This window comes from Salvia miltiorrhiza, chromosome 3 (assembly GCF_028751815.1).
Source record: "Salvia miltiorrhiza cultivar Shanhuang (shh) chromosome 3, IMPLAD_Smil_shh, whole genome shotgun sequence".
In the NCBI taxonomy this organism is placed as follows: domain Eukaryota; kingdom Viridiplantae; phylum Streptophyta; class Magnoliopsida; order Lamiales; family Lamiaceae; genus Salvia; species Salvia miltiorrhiza.
Genome location: NC_080389.1, coordinates 57,093,903 through 57,110,658, shown reverse-complemented (window position 1 = coordinate 57,110,658; position 16,756 = coordinate 57,093,903). Strand labels below are relative to the sequence as shown.

Below are 16,756 nucleotides of genomic sequence, written 5' to 3'. Positions count from 1 at the left end.
ATATATTATCAATCATGAAAAGTAAACGCCTCTTAAATTATATGTTGCGTTTATTGTTTACTTAAGTTTTTAAGATAGACTAATATTGGCACATTATCTTGTGACTTTATTTAATATATTCAAGATAACCATGACAAAAAGATCCATATTGCACATGTAGCTAGATCTTGCTTGCTTCTATGAGACGTAGAGTTGTTTTCATGTTCAATAAAGCAACAATATGGTATGATTCTTGTAAAAATTGCAATACATCGTTCTCCAAAAAACATGAGAGTGCATATATGCAAAAAATACAATGAAGAAGTTGTTGAGACATCGCTCAGGTAATTATCAAATTTAAAACTACTACCAATTAAAAATGATATAGTGTAGAAACATCTCTTCTTTCTTTTTTAAAAAATTAAAGTCACATTTTTTAAATAGTCAATTATTAATATTACCATATATATAGGGGAGGGATCTATGGAGAATTATATTTTTCGAGAGAATGAAGAATAACGAATAAATCTATAAATTTTACGAACAAATCAACATAACGAATGAATAGATGTATTAAGTAAATACGGTAACAATAGTGAAAATCTCGCCCATATCAGGATTCGAACCCAGACCAAAAATCTTATTCATACGATACATTGATTTATTCATCGAAATTATAGACTTACTCGAACGCATTCTCTATTATCAAAATATTTAGCATTCTCTATAGATCTTCTCCCTATATATATATATATATATATATATATATTAATTAGTAACACAATAACAAAAATATATTAATTTTTATCATTTTATATAATTCTAGTTACATAGTTAACAATAAATGTTATACAAGACGACTGCAATGCACATGTTACATTGTTCGATCAAGCAGCAAATGTATATGTAGGATGCTATGTGGATGAATATCTTTGTTTAATCAAAAAGGTAAATTATGATTTCTACTTAAGCACTTACTATAATTTAAATAATTCATATTACTCCCTCTGTCTCGGCTTTTTGTATCCAATTTTAGTAGTATTTACTGCTAAAATTGGATACAAAAAGCCGGGACGGATGGAGTATATATTTTCATAGGGTGAAACTACTATAAAGGATTAAGCACACAAGCGTACATAGAAATGCGCTTTATGACAATACTCAAGTCTATAAGAATTCAATCAACGGAAAATTCTCAATATTGTAGCAAATGCCATCCAAAAGACAACCAATAGAAAGCATCAATGTTGGAGAAATTGAAGAAGAGCCAACTTAAGAGAAAGAAGAAAAAAAATAGCCTTAGACACAACATATGGATTGCCTATTTTACCCTTATCATATATTTTATGTTAAGGTTATTTTACATATTATATATTTATAAGAATATATTAATTTATTAGATATTACACTAAATCTATGTGATATATATCTATAGCTATTGATAAGGCTTATAAATAAATATATCCATCCAATAAATCATATAATAAAATTAATGAATTGATAAATTTTCTAAAATAATAGATTATCAAATAAAATAGCATTAATTATACGTACAACATACGTTGCGTCTAAAAAGAAAAAAACTACAATGGAGTTGCAGCCTACAGAACCACAAAAGAAAAAAGAAGAGTAGCCAACAAAAAGTTTGATGACTACATTGAAATTACAAGTGACGACGATCTGTCGTTGAACAACATTCTGGCGCAAACCAAAAATAAGAAGAATAGATCCCAATTGTCAAAATCAAACAAGAAAATATTTAAAATTCGTCTTGCTCCGTAATAAGATAATTTATGATGTTTTTTCATAGATCTTTACGCATTTTTATTTAGACGTATATTATGAATATTACTTTCTTACATTTTATTCATTAATAGTTTCATTAATTTCTTTTTTAAATTTTAATAATAATCAAATGAATAAGTCAATTTAATAAATACAATTAATTAGTGATAATATTCAAAACTATATAATAATACCTATGCATTTTATTTTTATAGTATAAAATTATAAGTGTTAAACGTGCATCGCACATTCTTACTGCTAGTTAATAATTAAATGCTTGAATGCGTATTTGTTGTCCCGCTCATTTTTCATTGTATCTGCGTATGGTATCGATCATATTCATGTGATAAAAACTTATAAGCTTCAAGTTTTGATATAGTTATCAAAACGAGGTCAAATTGTAATTTTGAAGGTGAAATTGAGTTTAAGATAGAGATTAGCAATAAATCCTTAATTAAGTTATTCCTGGCGCGGTATGGGAGCAGAGCTGCAGAGATGGTGGAGGAGATTGAGTTTTAAGATAGATAATGCGTTAGGTCCATCTGCTTCACCATCTCATCGTGGTTCGTTTGACTTCAGCTGCACTGGTTGGTAGTTGACTTATCTTTGTTACATTCCATTGTAGTTATTAATTTTATTTTTTTATGCACAAATTCCAAGAGAAATTCTGGTAATACTATGGATTTGGACTCTTCTTCTTGGCATATTATAAGGGTATGTATGAACGAGATTGTATATTAAAAGATAATTTAAATGAATTGATAGTTATTAGTTATATCAATAATATGTATGTTCTATATTAGTGACTATTCAAAAGAAACTTCAAAGTTAAGCTCTCCTGGCTTATAGCACTTTCATGATTGGTGACCTATTGAAAAGTTTATCAAAATATACATGATTGAGTACAAAATACGACAAAAAAAGTCGTAGGGCAAAATTAGGTTGCTACAATTTAAAATAAATTTTTTTATATGTTTTTTTAACGATAAAATTTTCGGTAATTAAAAAAAAATGGTGAAAATATACGACCAAAATTGCTATTTATAACGATTGAATTGGTCATTAAAATAAACAATCGAATTTTGATCATCAAAAGACGGAACAACTATCCAAATAAGGACCCCTCAATTATGTTGTTAATCATTATAACTAGGGTTAATTGCATGTAATATCACAACCTTTGCCCGAAATCCATTTTGCCCACGAGCTTTAAAAAACCCAATTTTTATCACAACCTTTGACATTTGTTCAATTTTCCCACAATTTTTTTTCCCCCAAATCGGATTTGACGTGGCGCTGATGTGGCTCGCCGGCACACGCCAAACCTGTTCCATTCCGATGATTTAAACGACGCGTTTTGTTACTGTTGCTAAATCTGTAGATTAAAGAATTGAAACCCTTATTTTTCGTTTGTTCCTTCTTCCTCAGCGCAACCCGTCTGCAACTTTTTTCTTCCTTCTCCTTCTCCCTTCTTTCCTCCCTCCTCGCTTTGTACACCATTTTCCCCTTCTTCCTTCTCACTCCTCGGCCGGTGTTCTCTGTACAAGATGTTTTCTTCTGCCTTCTCTAAAGATTTAAATTCTGATTTTATTTTTTTTAGGTGTAGAAAAGCCGCAAAGGTTGAAACTTCCAAAACCGCAAAGAATCCGGGTCGTACTTTCTACTGTTGTCGTTTACAAGCCGTATGTATATTGTTTTTTAATTATTTGTCTTCTTCAATTGTTGAAGGAATTGCCAAACAAAGTCAGTTATTGGATTGGCGAGACTCAAGGCTTATTAGGCATATTGAACAATTTTGCAAGAGAATTCATGAACATGAAGCAAAGAACTCAAATTTGGAGGATTTGAACAAGAAGCTGGAGAAGAAGCTTTCAATGCAACGTTATTTCATTTTATTTCTTGTTATGGCTTTCATTTGTAAACTTGTTAATTGACATAAAGTATTGAGATGACAAGTTTGTAATGAAGTTAGTTTGTAATGTAGTTCGTTTGAAATTTTGATGTTTTATGAATATTGTTTCGCATGAAGTTGGAATTTACACCATCAGATTAAACTGCTTAACCTTGTGAGTGAATATGCATATTGAATCTAATTGACCAATGCCATTGTCTCGGTCCACATTTGATTACATTCCACATGTTTAAGGTGATAAAGTGTACCAATGACAATTATAAAGTGTACCAATGGCAGAAGGTGATAAATATCTGATGCCATCTCCTTTTAGTACTAATAAATGGCATGAAGACCTTCTGATATGATTTGAAAAATCAGTACTATATCCCAACAAAAAAGATCAGATAAATAACTGAAAAAGAACATATAGTAAAGGATATTACACTGATGCAAGAAAATGAATACACGATCCTCAGCAACTAACCATTTTATTAGACAGATGCTTCATAGTAAAGGATATGAAAATAAGACAAGCTAGTTTTCACTTGCTGAATTTTCATAAGGTTCGTACACCAAAGCAGTAGAAGTAAATAGATATCATAAGGTCTGTACATCAAAAACATATCTGATAATAATCAATCAGTTCTTCCTATCATCAAGTACTGGATTGAAATCATGTGTTCTAGGGACCTTAAATTCCAAACAAGCCCAACTTTTATACCCTAACTTAAAGACTTCATCCTCTAAGTCTAAATAACCAAACCTGTCATGATCAAATCCTGATAAAACAACGATCTCACCCCCAACATACTTTGTAGATTTTCCTAACTTCACAAATTTACCACCATGATGCATATATATTCCAAACAAGTAACTGCAATCACAAAATAAAAAAAAAATAAAAAAAATCAGATGAAAACAAACAAGTCACTGCAATCACTGTAATCTCAACACTGGAAAATCGTCTGATAAGAAAGTAATAGATGAAAGAACACATGGATAGAAAACGATGAAAGCGAAAAAAGATAAGAAAATAAACAATCTTTCCAATGCCTTGGACCATTTCGCAATGTCACATTAAATTTTTAGTTTTAACATTTAAATTCCTCCATTATTAATGCCTATAATCTAAAAAAATTCACAAATACTGACATTCATTCACGATAGCAATTCTCAAGCTTTTGCCCTATCAAATTAGCTATTCGACATAGACGCATACATAGCTAGTAACGGAGATTTCAGAGCTCTTCAAAATTGATACTTCTCCAAAAAAAAAAAAGAACAAAATGCAACTGGACCATTTCACAAAAAATCAGATTTCGCACCTGTCAGCCATGGCAAGCAATGACAATCCTCGCGCAGCGGCGAATCCTCCGCCTCCCGCTGCAATGACGAATCCACCTGCGCCAGCAATCGGCGGAGCGCTGCCCACCAATGGGCTGAGAAGTCGAACTCAATCGGCGTTCACCACCTACGGCTGAGAAGTAAAAAGGAAGATTTGCCCTCCGGCGGAAGATATCACCACCGGCGCCGCCGTATAGATTGGGGAAGGAGATTAGTTCAGTGAGATTTAACAAATTACGGGAAGCGGAAGAGGAATTACGGGCTCTGTTTAGATTAGGGATTTGAAACTTTTACTCCCTCCATCCGCAATATCGTTTCCACATTTGCCATTTCGGTCCGTCCGCGATATCGTTTCTACTTCCATTTATAGAAGTAGGGTCCACAAACTTCCACTCACAACAATTGTGGGACCCAAACTCCACTCACTACATATCCACTACTATCCACCACTTTTCTTAAAACCCGCGCCGTCCACAATGTGGAAACGATATCGCGGACGGAGGGAGTACTATTTAGGGATTTTTATGTTAATTAATTTAATATTATATGTGTAATTATAAATTTGAATATATTCCACGTCAATATTACGTGTAAAATTAAATCCATATCAGCGCCATGTCAATTTTACGGCGACCGGTAAAAAATTTTGTGGGAAAATTGAACAAATGTCAAAGGTTGTGATAAAAATTGGATTTTTTAAAGCTCGTGGGCAAAATGGATTTCGGGCAAAGGTTGTGATATTATATGCAATTAACCCTTATAACTATCGAATTTTCTATCGCTAAAGACACATTTTGTAGTAGTGATATTTGTATATTTATGTCGACAAAGAAGAATTCTGTAATCTTTGCGTTCACATTGCATTTGATATCTCTGCATACCATTAATTCTTATGTCATTAGATTACATAAACTATTTGATGGATATCTAATTTCCTTAGAATAATTATCGTATAACTTCTCTTTCGACCAACTTATGTGAAGGTAACTCATTTGAAATTGAAGAATTCAAAAATCTAAGTCATAAGGCCGGGTGCGTGTTTGTCTAATCAAGAGTTCATCATAATTTGCAAACTCCCACTCATTTCTCTCCTCTGAAAATGCATACTCATCAGACTCTCTTTTGTTTTATCCAACTTGTTAGCCTACTTATATGCACACTTTCATTCGATAAAATTGCACTCAATTTTGAGATGAATTGAGCTCAAATGTCTTCCCTTAGCTAGCTGCAGGCCACTCTATAGCCGCAATCGCGGACCAAATCTTGTTAAGGGTATGAAATTAAGTCTTGCAGACACACTTTTTCTATCCTCACCAATTGTAGCAATAATGCATTCACTACCCCACCTGTCTTCAAATTAGTATCATATAATAATAATAAAAAAATGTAATATATCGAAAAAAAGATAATTTTATATTTGTATTCTTAATTAGTTTTTTCTAAGTTTAAGATTATCCTTCAATTCTCATAATTTTATTATTTTTAACATAATTTTCCTCTAAGATTCTATAATAGGACACTTAATTAAAATGAGATAAAATTATAAAATATGACACTTATTCGAAGACGAGGGAATATATGCTATGATTTGTGGTCAACTATATATGTGATGGCTCGTGGGACCAATTGACATGGTGTGGAGATATTTGAACATTGACATGCTGGAAATTTAAGAATTATTTCAAGAAAATGTAACGCTTCAAAGATACATGAATACATGATGCTGTTACCAACAAGTGGAGAAGACTTAATTAATATGTCCACCCCAAGATGAACCCTTTCTATTGTTAATCATCAATGGAGAAGACTCAACAAATCCTCTTCCTCGCATTGCTCGTTTCAGCACTCCATTTCTCCGAAGCTAAGCCTCACTGCAACCCTTCTGCCTGCGGCAATATTCGCCGCATTAAATACCCTTTCCGCCTCAAGGGCGACCCCAACCACTGCGGCGATCCCAGATTTGAATTAGCATGCGAAAACAATGTCACCTCCATCTCTCTCAACTCTCATAAATACTACGTCAAAGCCATCAACTACGGCAGCTCCAGAATCAGGCTGGTTGATGCTTCCGTGAACAACGACGACATCTTCTCTTTCCCCAACTCTTCTGCATACCACTATAACTTCACCTTTCTTCAAGCTTCTTCTGTTTTTAACACTTATTCTACCTCTCTGTATGATGATCCGCATTATGATGTATCCCCAATCAATTTTATGAGCTGCCCACATCCCTTGACCAATTCTTCCCTCTTTACTGTCTCTACTACTCATTCTAATTCATCCCATCATAGATATACTTATGTAAAGGTCGGCAGCATGATCGCCTCTGAGTTTCCAGAAACGTGCGAATTAGAGGTGACAGTGATGACCTCGTGGAAATTTAAGGATTTGAACAACGTTTCACTTTCAGAGATCCATCAGTCTCTCTTGTATGGATTTGAACTCACCTTCTGTACTAACAACTGCCAACCATGGCCATCACCCACAAACTGGGGTAAGAATCAAAGTCAGGCAATCTGTTTTCGATGGCTTTGAATTTCATGATTCTCACTCTGTATTATATCTGCAGTGCTTCTCCCAATTCTTCTGGGCATTGTAGGTGAGTTGTTCATTTATTATTTTTAAAATTTCATTTTTCTTTATTAATTTTTTTATATCAACTAAGACAACAGATGACATAAATTCTGAAAAACATTGCAGGTCTCATATGTGCATTGGTAAGCAACCCTGTATTGAGCGTAGTTGGATTGGGCGTTGTATCCCTCTTCTTGTTTAATACTGGCTTTCTATTGTACAGAGCAATCAGACCACTACGTAAGAATCCTTAGATTGCTTTAATTGTTTGTTAGTTTCGTTAATTATCTGTATATATAATGTTTGCTTGGTGGGCTTGCAGATAACGTCGTCACATCTGCTCGACTCATTCTACTAGTGATCGGTACGTACGCTAATTGAGGTGGACTTTCAGTTTTCATATAGATACTAGTACATTCGCCCGTGCGATGCACGGCGAACATAGTTTTGCATCAAAATTAAACGATGTAGCGTGTGTATCGGTTAAACGATTAGGAGTTAATGTCTAAAACCAAAGGTCTTGGGTTCGAGCCCCTGTGGCGCGGCCTTTAAATATCTTTATTTAATCATGTTAATTTATCAAAAATAAATAAATTAAATGATGTATCAAATAAATAAAAAATAAATATTAAATATAGTTACAATATAAGTAAATGTAAATTATTTTTTCTTAAAAAATAAAATAATCTACACTACATCAATTACTCAGTAAAGATCCTTAATTTTATTTTATAATTTTGAAAAGTATCATTTTTAATTTTCCATCTATTTGATGGAAAACTTTATTTTCTTCCTTAAAATTATAGAATAAACACATCATTCAAATTAAAATAAACGAAGAAACAATCAAAAAAGAGTTTTCACATCACAATATATAGTTTTAAAATATAAGCTAATCATGCATAAAATTATTTTTTTCTAAGTTAGCTCTATGTCATCTTATTAGAAAAGCTTCAATTGATAAGTAGAAAAATAAATTATATTATTAGAATTTATTAGAATACTAATAAAAGAGTTATAATTATTTGATACCAAATCAAAGATCTTGCATTCATCTTTAACTTAAGATATATATAGAATATTTTTTATAAATAAAATTTGATTTTTAAAAAACATCATCAAAATATGAAAAAGAGAATATGAGAGAAAGAGAAAGAGAAGATAGAGTAGAAAATTGAAGAATCCGATGATGAAAGGGAGGAGAGAGGAAAGAGAAAATATATGGGATATGAGATTTGTTGAGTTTTATAAATACCCTTTGATTGATTATTTAATTACAATTTTGCCACAAACTGTGTTTTCATATAATAAATAGATTCATATGTATGCCGACACACACTTTAATAAAATATTTATGAGTGCCCTATTAATACGACATTTATACTTTAATAAAATATTTATGAGTGTCCTATTAATACGGCATTCATTGTTTCCAAAGGGACACCAACTTGTGCGACCTCCTGTGTGTGAACAGTGAGGCCCCGGATTCAAACCTCACTGCTCCCCCTCCCCAACTCCCCCAAGTCAAAAAATAATAATAATAATAATAATAATAATAATAATAATAATAATAATAATAATAATAATAATAATAATAATAATAATAATACATTCTCGAGTGCTTTATTAAACACACTGATAAAATGTTTAAAATTATTAGAGGAGATGATGTGCACGTAAAAAAGAATTATTTTTAATAAATACTTTTATGAGTGTAAATTTATATATTTTGTTTAATTTGTTTTATAGTAACATTTATCATTTTAATACATTTTTGAACCAATTATTGGACCATGTTTGAAAATTATATTAATACTCACAAAATTGAAAAAAAAAATCATCTAAATTTAATATAAAATTATTTTTTATTTAATCTTTACATAATTAATTATAATTTCAAAGATTCTAGCAAAATTAAACTTTTAATAAAATTAATAAATTAATCAATCCTTTGTAATGTAACTATAATTTATTAAATAAAAATTGTAATGGATGTGGATGAAGAGTTACAATGAATAGTACTACTTAAATAATTATTAAAATATAAAACATAAATCATAATATATTTTTAAATTTATTATATGTATAATATATTATATTACACAATTGGTCTTAAATTAAGTATGTATGAGGGATATAATAGACAAATTAAAATTTGTAAAACAAGACTCTTTTATAATGGGTATAGATTTATTATAATGTGTGTTCACATATGCACGGGTATTCGCATGTGAGTTTTTCCCTAATTTGTAAATGAAATCACTGAAACGGGTCGAGTCTGGGCGTAGAATCCAAGCTAGATACATGCGGCCTGCCGCACCCAAATGTGTCCTTTCCTGTATAATATTCACTTCGTCTCATTAATAACGTTTCAAAAAATTAGAGCATCTAAATTAAGGAATGGTGATTTAGGTAATAAAGTAATTTTTAAAACTCAATTAGGAAAAGTAAATGAGCCGAGATAATTTAAGAAATGCTTTAACAATAGGAATCCCGAATCCACATCTTTTAAATTTATTTTATTTATATTGTTTAATTTATTTTGTTTTTAGAGTTGAGACATTATAAATAGAACAATCCAAAAAACAAAATTGAAATGTTACGAATGGAGGAACTTTAAGATGCAAGACATTTGCGAAAATTGTGGAAGTATAGTAAGCAATAATTTGAGGAGTTCTTTTCTTTTTTTCAACTCGTCCCAGACGTCGTATTGGCACCAAGGGTCATTATCTTTCCTTTGGTGTTGTGGCTTTTGATCTATAAATTTCGAAGAAGGCGTTTGTCCACATTTGACGAAATAGAATGTTATCTACAAAGCGACAACAAACTCGCGCCAATCAGATACTCTTATTCAGACATTAAAAAGATGACTAAAGGTTTTCAAGTCAAACTAGGTGTGAAGGAGGCTACGGTTCAGTTTACAAAGGAAAGCTTCGAAGCGGACATGATGTAGCAATCAAACTGCTTGGAAAATCCGGAGGAAATGGGCAAGACTTTATGAATGAAATAGCAACTATTGGAAGGATACACCATGTCAATGTGGGGAAACTAGTTGGATATTGTGCACATGGCTCCAAACGTGCCCTTGTCTATGATTTCATGCCCAACGGTTCCCTTGAAAAATACCTCTTCAATCCAGAAAAGATGGACTCGTTGAATTGGAATATAAAGTTTGAGATTGCAGTTGGAGTTGCTCGTGGAATTGAGTACTTGCACCGAGGGTGTGATGTTCAAATCCTCCATTTTGACATCAAACCTCATAATATACTTCTTGATGGCAACTTCATTCCCAAAGTATCTGATTTTGGGTTGGCAAAATTTTTCTCCACAGACAAGAATGCAGTGACCATGACTGCTTGTAGAGGTACCATAGGGTATGTTGCTCCTGAACTAATCAGTAGAAGTATTGGGGTAGTGTCTTACAAGGCTGATGTTTATAGTTTCGGAATGTTGTTGATGGAAATGGTCAACTTAAAGAGAGACTCCATGGGGGACAATGGTGATTCCGATCAGTACTTCCCATACTGGATCTATGACCACATCAACCAAGGCAAAGATATTGTAATTGGAAAAGCTGATAGTGATGAAGATGATAATATGAGGGAAGTTGCTCGAAAAATGACAATAGTTTCATTATGGTGCATACAAATGAATCCAGATGATCGTCCACCAATGAATAAAGTGTTGGAAATGTTGGAAGCTGATGTGGAACGTCTACTAATTCCTGATTATCCATCTCAGTCGACCGAAAGTGTAGTTAATGTGGATCTAAGTGGGATGACATGGTCGAGTGCAGATTCAGTGCGGTTGCTACATGATGAAGATGATGCAGTAGCCTCTTCTTTGGAGATTACTGTTCAAGAGTGACAACTTGTGCTGCAGTCACGGGCATGGCTTAATAATTAATTAATGCTTGAATGGGGATTTGTTGTAGTACTACACATATATACAAAGGATTAAGATTTATCTTTGAACTTGTGCTGCTCATTAATTATTCATGGTATCTGCATACGGTATCGATCATATTCATGTGATAAAAACTTATTACCTCAAGTTTTGATAGAGTTATCACAACGAGGTTAACGTAATTGCAAAGGTGAAATTGAATTTAAGATTAGATATTAATTAGCAATGAATCATATTGTAATTGAATTTTGTAAGCCTAATATCCTATATACATAGTTGAAGATTTGTAGACTACACTCTCATATAGCTAGTTTTTTCCAATTTGGATTTTCTACGTAAAAAATTCTTATCTCATACTTTCTAATTTTACACTAAATATATTTTTTCTTGCTTCGATCCAATTTTGTAATCCAGCAAGACGGAGCAAAGAGTAAAAATATCAAAGTCGATATATGGAGCAGTGTGGGAGCAGAGAGTTAATGCGTTGGGTCCATCTGCTTCACCATTTCTTCGCGCACGGTCCCTTTGAAAATAACTCAACATGAGTGTTGTTTGACTTCAGCTGCTTCGTAGTTGACTTATCCTGTCTGTATAGAAGACTCGGCTCTCACACATCACATATATATCTCCTCCAAAAAAGAGTATAGACTGCAAAATCAGTTGTCTAAACCATGATCACTCAAAACCTCATCTTCCTCACTACTTCATCTCTCTTGATTCTCTCACTACTCCATAATTTGTTTCAAACCGGTGAAGCAAACTGCACCCCATCTGCCTGCGGCATTATTCGCAACATCAGCTCCCCTTTCCGCCTCAAGGGCGATCCCAGCAACTGCGGTGATGGCAGATTTGAGTTAGCCTGCGAAAACAATGTGACCTCCATCTCTCTCAACTCTCACAAATACTATGTCAAAGCCATCAACTACAGCAATGATGGTCACTACGACACCTCCACCATTAGGCTGGTCGATGCTTCCATAAACAATCGCAACATCTGCTCTTTTCCCACCCTTTCTATAGATACTTACAACTTCACCCGCTACTACTATCATAATCCTCATAGTATTTCTAATTACCAAATTCCAATAAACGTTTCTAGCTATCCATATGATTATAAGCCCTTCCCTAGTATTAATTTTATAAGCTGCCCAAATCCGTTGACCAATTCTTCCCTTTTTACTGATATCACTACTCAGTGTGCCTCTAATTCATCCCATCCTAGATATGCTTATATCAAGGTCGGCCACATGAATACCTCAGAGTTACCACATTTGTGCGAATTAGAAGTGATAGTGATGACATCGTGGCATTTTAAGGATTTGAACAACGTTTCGCTTTCAGAAATCCACCATTCTCTCCTGTATGGATTTGAACTCATGGTCTGCGGATCATATTCAACAATGTGGTGGTGGTCGTGGTGGGGTACGTAAGAATGAAAGATTGTCATTACTTTTTAACGCTTCTTCCTACCTATACTAATTAATTTGCAACCTAATCATCTTTTTTGTTCGGGATACTGTCACTTCTCCATCTATGTCTGCAGAGCTTCTCCCATATCTTCTGCTTCTAGGTGAGATATTCATTTCTTTATCAATTTTACTTCTGATCTCAAGTTGTGATGAAGAGGGGATATAACATCTGCGCCATAATTTATACTCCCTCCGTTCACGATAAGTGTGGTCTTTTTGTCATTTTCGTCCGTCCACAATAAATATGATCTTTTCAATTTAGGAAATATTTCAATTTAGGAAATATACATTTATACTTTTACTCCATCCACACACAATATTTAGAAAAAATCCATCTAATTAACTAACAATTCAACTTTAGTGGAACTCTTTTTCTATTTTACACACATCTCTCACTATTTTCTAAAAACACGTTATCTTCCATCCACATGTATCGTGAACGGATGAAGTAGTTAATTTTGTGAAATCAATTAATTAAACATTAATTGCTGCAGGTACGTTATGTGCAGTGGTAAGCACTCATGTATTCACCTACTTTGGACTCGCCGCTCTATCACTACTCTTAATTCGTACTGCCGTTTTATTGGGCGGTAAGAATTACATTATAGTTTGTTCTCTCTCTCTCTCTCTTTATATTTTTCTAGGATTTTGATTCTCCTCTTCTTGCTGTGAAATTAACTACACTAATAAAAAAACAAATAATATATTCATATGTTCATCGTATATCTTCATATTTAAAGAGTTAAAATTCAGATAATACAATCATATATTTACCGTATATCTTCATAATTAAAGAGTTAAAATAATTCTTACATTTAGAATTTAAATAATTAAACCTGCTCGTATTCATCTACCTTTGCTTATATATGTGATGATTTGGTGTGCCGTGTGCTTGCAGGTGATGGAGTCCGATCTGCTCGAGTCGTCATTCAATTAGTAATCGGTGCGTTTATTTCAAGATGTGATTTTAATTCTACTTTTACAAAATAAAAAAAAATATTAAAAAGTGATTAGCATGTTATTACTCATAGAAAATCTATAATATATTAAAATTGTAACTTCCAATTTAAAATCAATTTCAAAATCAAGTGGTAATTTTATAGTTATAATATGGGTTATTAGCATGTAAGTACATGAACTTTTTATATTTTCTGAAATTTAACATGACTTTTATTTTTAGCCCACAAATACACGAACTTAGCATTTTTTTTTCTTTCTGATTTTTGACATCAACATGAAAAAACTCTATTTATTGTTGAGGTGGAGGCCGGAATACATGACGTGGACTACGAAATATGCACTTGAATAGAGTAATTTGATTCATTATTTTGATTAGAGAGTGAATGACATGGTGTACCGGCCTTCATGTTAATAGTAAATTAGAATTTTTTCTTGTCGATGTCAAAAATCAGAAAAAATGCTAAGTTCGTGTATTTGTGGACTAAAAATAAAAGTCATGTTAAATTTTAGAAAATATAAAAAGTTAGTGTATTTACAGGCTAATAACCCTTATAATAAAATTGAAGATTTATTTGTAAATTATATTTTTTTTTCCTTTTTTTCTATTTTCTTTATCTTTGTATTTGTTTTTTTTATTTCTTTCTAAAATTATGAAATTCGAGCAATTATAAAGTATTTAATATGAATATCAAATTAAAGATCACGATAAGAGCTTTAATTTGATATATTTTATGTAAATATTTGATGTAAAATGTAAACGATATATTTATTTAAAGATTAAAATTTTAAAATGATTCTCTCTCCTCTCTCATCTTTTTTGAATTTAATGTTTTATTTTTATTTTTTAACTTATTTTTATTTTCAAAATATCATTTTTTAAGAAGAAATATCAATTTTTTTAGAAGAAATATCAATTTTATTATTGTGAATTCTTCTTTATTTTAATTTTGTTAATATTCAGCTCAAATATATCAGTTAAAATTAATTTTTTTTACTATATTTATAAATATGATAATTGAGTTGGTATAAATTTTATACAAATACAGTAAAAATATTTTTCGTGGATTGCACGAGATGCAAGTGCTAATAATTATTAATATTACAATTGGATTATTTTTTCAAAATAAATTGCTTTCTTTAAAGGTTTTGTATATTCTTTCTGTAATATATCACAATTTTTCAAATTGAAAATTAATCGATTAGTAAGTGCTAGTATATCAAAGAAGAAAAGAAGAATAAGAAATCAAAACAATTACTTATATACCATATAATGCTAGAATTTCTACAAATTTAGACATTATACTATATACGTAAAAGTTTTATATCACGTCCCATATTTCATTATGTTAATACACACCATACATTTATTAATTTATTATAGGAATGTTATTCAATACAATTATAAGAGTCACTGGATATTCCTCTGTTTCCAATCGTGTCACATAAAAAAAAAAAAGAATTACAAAAATATATTTATACGTATCTTGAACGCTTTTTCTCACTCGTTATAAATGAAAACAGAAATTTGTACAAGCATATTCAGCACTGATAATTTATTTTCTTTTTCATTTTCCAAATTTTTTCCCTTGTCTTCGCAGAATGCATCATCTTGGCCCCAAGGTTCATATTTTTTCCATTAGCGATGTGGCTTTTGATCAAGAAATTTCGGACAAGGCATTTGTCCATATATAACATAATAGAAAGCTTCCTACGGAGCGACAACAAACTCTCACCAATTAGATATTCGTATTCAGACATTAAGAAAATGACCAGAGGTTTTCAAGATAAACTTGGTGAAGGTGGCTATGGTTCGGTTTATAAAGGGAAGCTCCGAAGCGGCCATGACGTAGCAGTCAAATTGCTCGGAAAATCCGGTGGAAATGGGCAAGACTTTATGAATGAAATAGCAACTATTGGAAGAATACACCATGTGAATGTGGTGAAACTAGTTGGATATTGTGCACATGGCTCCAAGCGTGCTCTTGTCTTTGATTTCATGCCCAATAGTTCCCTTGAAAAGTACCTCTTCAATCGAGACAAAGCAAATTCCTTGAGTTGGGATAGGAAGTTTGAGATTGCAGTTGGAGTTGCTCGCAGGATTGAGTATTTGCATCGAGGTTGTGATGTTCAGATCCTGCATTTTGATATCAAGCCTCATAATATACTTCTTGATGTTAACTTCATCCCTAAAATATCTGATTTTGGGCTAGCGAAATTATGCTCTACAGATAAGAAGGCAGTGACCATGACTGTTGCTAGAGGAACCATAGGCTATGTTGCTCCTGAACTCATTAGCAGAAGTATTGGTGCAGTCTCTTACAAGGCTGATGTGTATAGTTTCGGGATGCTGCTAATGGAAATGGTGGACTTAAAGAGAGACTGGAGTGGAAACAATGGTGATTCCAGCAAGTATTTCCCGTATTGGATATATGATTGTTTTAACCAAGGTAATGACGACATTGAAATCGTGAAATTAGGTGATGATAATGATGCTACCAGAAAACTTGTTCGGAAGATGACAATCGTTGCATTATGGTGCATACGGATGAGTCCAGAGGATCGTCCATCAATGAACAAAGTGTTGGAAATGTTGGAAGTTGATGTTGAATGTCTAAACCTTCCTGATTATCCTTGTGAATCTACCCAGACCGTAAATCAAACCGGAATCACATGTTTGACTGATTATGTATCATTGCTGTCTCATGATGATGCTTCACCCAATGTTGAGATTATTATTCAAGACTTACAGAGTGAAAAGGGGCCTTATTGATATCGGGGTGTACGTATTTGCATTGATAATGTACTATAAGCAGAGTGCTACACTTTTCTGCCAATTTTTTCACAA

General features: G+C 32.4%; 1 protein-coding gene, 1 long non-coding RNA gene and 1 pseudogene across 2 annotated transcripts; 2 read left to right on the top strand and 1 right to left on the bottom strand.

Annotated features, from left to right (window-relative positions):
• Nucleotides 1-4,183: 4,183 nt before the first annotated feature.
• LOC131014658 (uncharacterized) lies at nt 4,184-5,504 on the bottom strand. The gene is made up of 2 exons (XR_009098294.1): nt 4,984-5,504; nt 4,184-4,532 (listed from the first exon to the last, which is right to left on the bottom strand). It is a non-coding gene; the product is annotated as an uncharacterized LOC131014658 (long non-coding RNA).
• Nucleotides 5,505-6,680: 1,176 nt separating this feature from the next.
• Nucleotides 6,681-11,664, top strand: LOC131014657 (LEAF RUST 10 DISEASE-RESISTANCE LOCUS RECEPTOR-LIKE PROTEIN KINASE-like 2.4; annotated as a pseudogene).
• Nucleotides 11,665-12,016: 352 nt separating this feature from the next.
• On the top strand, nt 12,017-16,756 carry LOC131014656 (LEAF RUST 10 DISEASE-RESISTANCE LOCUS RECEPTOR-LIKE PROTEIN KINASE-like 2.3). The gene is made up of 5 exons (XM_057942697.1): nt 12,017-12,904; nt 13,026-13,052; nt 13,446-13,541; nt 13,850-13,894; nt 15,510-16,756. Exons 1-5 carry the CDS (start codon nt 12,154-12,156, stop codon nt 16,679-16,681), a joined length of 2,091 nt encoding a protein of 696 aa, XP_057798680.1. The 5' UTR covers nt 12,017-12,153; the 3' UTR covers nt 16,682-16,756.

Excerpts from the sequence above, each read along its gene's own strand:
- LOC131014656 (XM_057942697.1), top strand. The coding sequence starts at position 12,154 with ATGATCACTCAAAACCTCATCTTCCTCACTACTTCATCTCTCTTGATT. Across the intron at positions 12,905-13,025 it reads GTGGTGGTGGTCGTGGTGGG|AGCTTCTCCCATATCTTCTG; the intron begins GTACGTAAGAAT and ends CTATGTCTGCAG. Across the intron at positions 13,542-13,849 it reads TACTGCCGTTTTATTGGGCG|GTGATGGAGTCCGATCTGCT; the intron begins GTAAGAATTACA and ends GTGTGCTTGCAG.